The following is a 6,559-nucleotide window of genomic DNA, read 5'->3' as shown; positions in this document are numbered from 1 at the left end:
TAGTAGTACTCTGAACGTAATGTACTAACCTTATCGATGAAAAACTCATGAAGAAAAAACTATGTTTTAATTTTTAGTTTTACAAAAAGTTAGGGACCCAAATGTTATACTTCAACGCAATATCAGACCAGAAATTCACTGTCTTAGCTGTAGCCTGGAAGCCTGCAAATGGTGGCTTGCGCATGTGGTACATACTAAATGTATGCGGAGCAGATTCTAGCATAAAATCAAATCTTATTTTCAAAGATGCTTTGCGTTTATTTAGTTTAATTATCCATTAGTATCTTTTTGTTAAAGTAGACCCAGAATTCACGTGACTGGTGTAACAGAATTTGTTTGATAAAGATATACAAGGGAATTATTATCATCCATGATTTTTAATACATATAACTCTTTACAGGTTGCTTTTGGTTTCATTATCATTATATATTTGAACGTGCAATTCCACCTAAATGAATGTACATGTGAGCTTCCCGTGACAAATCTTGAGATGGGTAGGTGGTGTTTTGGTGGGTTCTTGAATATTTCTTTAGTGTTGTTGTTGTTGTTGGTGAGTAGAAGTAATGTTGCATACGTGGCGGCGTTCCCGGCGGAGGATCTGGTGGTGAGCTTGCCGGGGCAACCGAAGGTTGCCTTCAGGCAATATGCTGGCTATGTTGATGTTGATGTCAAAAATGGCAGAAGCTTGTTTTACTACTTTGTTGAAGCTGAAGTCGAACCGCATGAGAAACCTCTCACTCTTTGGCTTAATGGAGGTTTTCTCTTTTTTTTTCTGGCTCAGTCAGTTGAATCTAGTGATAATTTGTTGTAAATCTAGAATAGCAATATAATTGTAACTGTTGTCCTAAAGTGGTACAACTTTTACTCGACGGATACTTGACAGCTGATGATTCCACATCCAAGTTTCTTTTGTCTCTCAATTTGAGTTTCTTGTTCTGTGTTATGTGCTTTTTCATGTGAATTCTGATATGACGGGATTCTGTTCAGTATTCTTTTCCTTTTAACTTGCTATTTGATGGGTGTCATATGTATTCTTTTCCTTTTAACTTGCCTTCTTGTCACTTTAGTTGTTAGTTTCCTGCTTCTTTTTTTACTAGGCAATTTGGATGTGACTTTTCTTGTTCTTGTTTCTCTTTTGTTTACCTCCTGTAGAGTAAAGCAGTAGTTGGGGAAGAGTCTTAACAGTTCTTTTGTTGTGTTCTTAAATAAAGAGTGGCCAAGAACCAAACTAACATTAGCATATGATGTACAGGCCCAGGTTGCTCTTCTGTTGGAGGAGGTGCTTTCACAGAATTGGGTCCATTTTATCCAAGAGGTGATGGCCGGGGCCTTAGAAGGAATTCGATGTCATGGAATAAAGGTATAGCTACTGCAACTGGAATTCATTTGATAATAATTAAGTTTCCAATTTAGACTTATTTCAATTGTCTGTTTTTCTTGGTAGCATCAAATCTTCTCTTTGTTGAGTCTCCTGCTGGAGTTGGATGGTCATACTCAAATACAACTTCTGACTATAATTGCGGGGATGCCTCCACTGGTAAGAGGAACTGGATACAGCTAATTTATTTGATATGATTATGGGAAAAAAAAAATACTATATTTTTACAAATTTACATAATATTTTTGGCTTAGTGTACAATTTGGACTGATTGAAGATAATTTTCTCTTTCTTGGCAGCCAGGGATATGCATGTATTTATGATGAACTGGTATGAAAAATTCCCAGAATTCAAGTCAAGAGAATTGTTTCTTACAGGGGAAAGCTATGCAGGTATGACAAATAGCAATTGGAGTTTTAGTTCCAGCAAAATATAGTTGCTTCGAGTAGAACCTTTTCAAGTGTTGCCTATATTATCCATTTAGATGGATAGTATAGACAGTGCCCTATTGGATATCAAACTCATAAAAGACTATCGCTTTAAGTTGACATGCAAGTGTCCAATTGTGTTTAGCTCAAGAAATATATATGATTTGCATATTGATTATTTTGACTTTGATCAACATATTTTTGTGTAGTATATTAATTTGATTTCACAGGTCATTACATACCGCAGTTGGCTGACGTTCTGCTGGACCATAATGCACATTCAAAGGGTTTCAAGTTTAATATCAAAGGAGTAGCTGTAAGAAAACCCCACATCATAATTCTTGTGTCTATGTTTGCTGGTATTCTTTTAGTATCTCATGGCTATTTTAATACCTATAGTAATCCTTTCACTTCTCTTTTCTCTTATTAGATCGGAAATCCTCTGCTTAGACTTGACCAGGATGTTTCAGCAACATATGAATTCTTTTGGTCACACGGAATGATTTCTGATGAAATTGGTCTAACCATCATGAGCGATTGTGATTTTGATGATTATGTCTCTGGAACTTCTCACAATATGACTAATTCATGCATCGAAGCCATAACCGAAGCAAATAAAATTGTTGGTGATTATATAAACAATTATGATGTAATCCTTGATGTTTGCTATCCAGCTATAGTAGAGCAAGAGCTCCGTTTGCGGAAAATGGTATACATAATGTTCTTTTCCCATTGCTTTGATGCTATTTTGTTACTTAATCTTTGCAACCTTCAATGATTCATGTAAATGCAGGCAACAAAGATGAGTGTTGGGGTTGATGTGTGTATGACCTATGAACGATTCTTCTATTTAAACCTTCCCGAGGTTCAGAAGGCTCTTCATGCAAATCGGACAAATTTACCTTATGGCTGGTCTATGTGCAGTAGGTAAGATAGTCATGATAATAGTGACATACCATCATATATATATTCGTATAAAGATTGGGAGCTATTCATTTCTCTAACAGTTTCCATATTTTTCTGTCACCAACTTGCTTGAACTAGAAAATTATTTAGTTTCCAGTCCAAGATAAATTTTTGAGTTTCAATCTTCCGCCATTCTCCACACAAGTTGTTTCAGTCATCCTGCGTGGCACATTCTATTGGATGAGTAATTATTTACTGACCTCGGCAAATTTGTATATTGGGCAGGGTTTTGAATTACAGTGATACTGATTCTAACATCAACATCCTTCCTGTGCTCAAAAGGATAATCCAAAATGGGATACCTGTTTGGGTGTTTAGGTACGATCTCAATTACTCACAGACAAAGCTGGTTAGCTGACCACAGTTTTCCCCTTTTGCCCATCTTAATAACGTTTGATTGATATTATAAAGCTGGTCTGGCATTTTATGATTGTTTGTTTTAATAAACTTTAGTGGAGATCAAGATTCTGTTGTCCCTTTACTGGGTTCCCGGACACTTATCCGTGAGCTAGCACGTGATCTGAACTTCGAGGTTACAGTTCCATATGGAGCTTGGTTTCACAAACAACAGGTAATGCACTCCTGTCTCCATCAGTTTTATTGTGTGGCGTTTACTTAATTTCGTGTCTGTCTGAAGTCATTCGTTTATAATTGTTCATTTTTGTTTGCGATAGGTTGGAGGATGGGCAACTGAGTATGGAAATATATTGACTTTTGTCACAGTAAGGGGCGCTGCTCATATGGTGCCCTATGCACAGCCATCAAGAGCTTTGCATCTATTCTCTTCATTTGTGCATGGCCGGAGACTGCCTAATAATACGCGCCCTGCAATTCAAGATTGATAAAGAAAGTGTTTTTCCAGTAGATGAAGAGTGCGTGATAGTGTTTCAAGTTGTTTCATAATTCTAAAATTCCCTTGCTCCAAGGACAATAAATTTAATTGGTTGTTTTCCGGAGGAATGAATCGCAGTTGTAGTTCAGTAAAGGTGAGAATTAAAGTGTAGGAATTTCCTCATTTCATTGATCACAATTATTGTATAATTGACTTGATGTTGGATTTATTTCAATGGATTTGGACTAGGAGAAAATGTGTGAAAGTTTGTTTCATTGGAATTTTCAACCCTCAGCCCTTTTCTAATTATTATTATTATTATTATTATTATTTTCACTGTTGAAGTATCAACCTACACAGCTTGACCCTAAGGCTAAAGAAAGACCAAAACAGAATCAAAGAGGAGTGCAAAGAACACATATAAACGCTGCATTTAAAATGCATCGTTATGGGGAGACTCAAAACACAAATCTTTAGTAAAAAGGCCTCTGCCATTATGCATGCATCTATCTGGTACATGCACGATAATATAAAAATAAAAAACATCTTTACTTGCTTAATGATTGCCGTTTCAAAAGCTTATCAAAGATTCATGCATTTCATAAAAGGTTGCAGGTTCAATGCTCAACAGTCTCCAATTTAATGGTAAATAAATTAGGAGAATGGTAAAAAAGTTTCAGGTTATCATTAGATTCATGTTTGAAGTTCATGATTTATGTTTAATGCTAATAATTTCAGCTCGTTGTTGCATTGTTTTTTTAAATGGATTGTGACAATTTTAACCTTTCATGTTAACATTAATTTCATCTTTTTTATGATCCATGTTGCCGATTGAATGATCTTGTTTCAAGTCTGCATCAAAATGGTTTCATGTTGTTGCTTTCAAGTTTTAAGATCAATGGTTATTATTGTAGGTTAATTATAATGATTCCAGGTAAGCATTGATGGATATGGTTCTATGTTTAATGCTCATGATTTCGACTTACTGGTGCCAGTTTCGTGTATAGATTAAACGGTTTCAAAATCGATGCTTATGATTTCACTATCAAGGACCAAAGTTTGGCAATAATTGTTTGATGGTGCTTGTTTTAAGTTTAATACTACGAGTTTCACATCCAATGGTGTTTAATCTGTATGTCATACTTAGTGATTTGAGTTTCAGATTTGTTAATAAAGATGTCTAATATGGATAAAATAGTTCTAGCTTTCATGGCAAAACGATTCAATCTTTAATGGTAGAAATTTCCAGTTGAATGGTCAGATGCTTCACGTTTATTGGATTCTGAACTCCAAGAAGTGCTTTAAATTGCTAAATGTTATGTAGTTAAACTATAATATTAACAAAGCACGTGTATCAATATGAATCTATGATTGCCAACCTAAGTAAAATGCAAAGACTCCCAGTTATGGCATTAGAGAAAGACAGAAGAGCGCATAATCATGTTTAAGGCTAATAACTTCACTCCCAAGATTCTCATGCAATTCCACCAGCTTCAGTTAATTAAACTGCGTCGTTCTTTGTTTGAGAAAACAAATAATTGAATGTATAAAACTTCGAAATTCTCCTACAATTAACTGCATAAGTATTGAAATTAAATTTATTTAAAATGAGTTATTTAAAAAGGGTACAAGCAAGATGAAATCTCCAAAGTATTGTGGACATATGTAGTTTCATGAAGATAAAAAAAAAAATAAAAAAAAAAAAACACCATGAACATTCCTCTAATTGAAATCTTGCTTTCAAGTTAATGAGAAGTGCACCGTGAATTCTTTCATATACATATTGACCATAATCCAAAACTTAATCAAACCTTCCTAGAAACTAATGTTTCAATAAGGAAACTCAATTCAACATTCTATGATCCAAAATTGTCTATGCCCATGTCTAGATACAGCTATGAAAACACAAAAGGCAATAACAAAGTCAATTAAATCAACAAAAAATTTTATATAAAACTTTAACAACGTGTTAACAACTGAAAAAAAAATTATTAACAGAAAAATTTCCTGTCTTAACAAAATATATATTTTTTTAAAAAATTATCAATAATTAAGAAATTTATCAGGAACTTACTCAAAAGTATAATGACACTGCAAGTATAAATTACCTATAACTAATTTGCTAACCATAATTTTATACATAATAAATATAATGATACTGCAACAGAGCTCTCATGCTCCCATTAATTCCTCATCAAAACTTTGAAATATAATTATACTATCCACGGTAGAATAATAGAAAAGAAAAAAGGTGCTCTGAGAATTGCTTGTTAGATGACATGGTATATATTAAGCTTGTAGCACGTTAAGAAGACAACATATATGATTCCTTTAATTTTTTTTTTTTTTTTGAGAATATATGATTCCTTTAATTAAATAAACAAAAATCTATTTTAGCCAACTCCTTCTCTTTAGCCAAAACACCTTATCTTCCTCTTATTCCCTAACTCTCCCAATCAAAATACAAATCCTAATAAGTTTACTAAATTTTCTTGACCACATTCTTTAATCTATTTTCCCCACACACAAGAATACTAAAAATAAAAATAATAAGTATAACTCATTTTTATTCTTTAATCTATTTTTTTGTTAAAGTTTCATTACCGTTTTTATAAGTTTTAGAAAAAATTTAAATCATTTAATAATATAACTAATTTCATTATTGAAATTTGAATCCAACAGTGATAATTTACCCATGTATTTAATGCCTTAGAAATAACTCTTGACATCCTTAGTGAAAATTGATTTAAATTTTACACCAAGGGTTAAATGGTAGGATTACACTCTAACAAGTTTGCACATCAAAAATCTTTTGCCCTTTCTCAGTAGACACCAATTATTATTATTATTATTATTATTATTAAGAAGTTGAGATGTGAGGAATTATTATTTCTCACGTAATGTATTGGATAAATGGAAATAAGTCTTTGGAGGAAAACAAATCAGGGTAAAAGT

General features: G+C 33.3%; 1 protein-coding gene across 1 annotated transcript; it reads left to right on the top strand.

The window, feature by feature from the left end:
- LOC102619476 (serine carboxypeptidase-like 42) lies at positions 1-3,892 on the top strand. Its single transcript, XM_006472864.4, has 11 exons — positions 1-200; positions 401-755; positions 1,253-1,360; positions 1,445-1,537; positions 1,678-1,770; positions 2,037-2,122; positions 2,237-2,515; positions 2,600-2,733; positions 2,998-3,090; positions 3,226-3,343; positions 3,447-3,892. Exons 1-11 carry the CDS (start codon positions 102-104, stop codon positions 3,612-3,614), a joined length of 1,626 nt encoding a protein of 541 aa, XP_006472927.3. The 5' UTR covers positions 1-101; the 3' UTR covers positions 3,615-3,892.
- The last annotated feature ends 2,667 nt before the right edge of the window (positions 3,893-6,559 follow it).

This window comes from Citrus sinensis, chromosome 5 (genome assembly GCF_022201045.2).
Source record: "Citrus sinensis cultivar Valencia sweet orange chromosome 5, DVS_A1.0, whole genome shotgun sequence".
Classification (NCBI taxonomy): Eukaryota; Viridiplantae; Streptophyta; class Magnoliopsida; order Sapindales; family Rutaceae; genus Citrus; species Citrus sinensis.
The sequence above is the reverse complement of the archived record's forward strand: the minus strand, read 5'-3'. Positions and strand labels throughout refer to the sequence as shown.

Bases quoted from the DNA above. Each gene is read 5' to 3' on its own strand.
- LOC102619476 (XM_006472864.4), top strand. From the start codon at position 102: ATGTTATACTTCAACGCAATATCAGACCAGAAATTCACTGTCTTAGCT. The intron at 1,361-1,444 runs GTATAGCTACTG...TTTTCTTGGTAG, and splicing joins TTCGATGTCATGGAATAAAG to CATCAAATCTTCTCTTTGTT. The intron at 3,091-3,225 runs GTACGATCTCAA...AATAAACTTTAG, and splicing joins ATACCTGTTTGGGTGTTTAG to TGGAGATCAAGATTCTGTTG.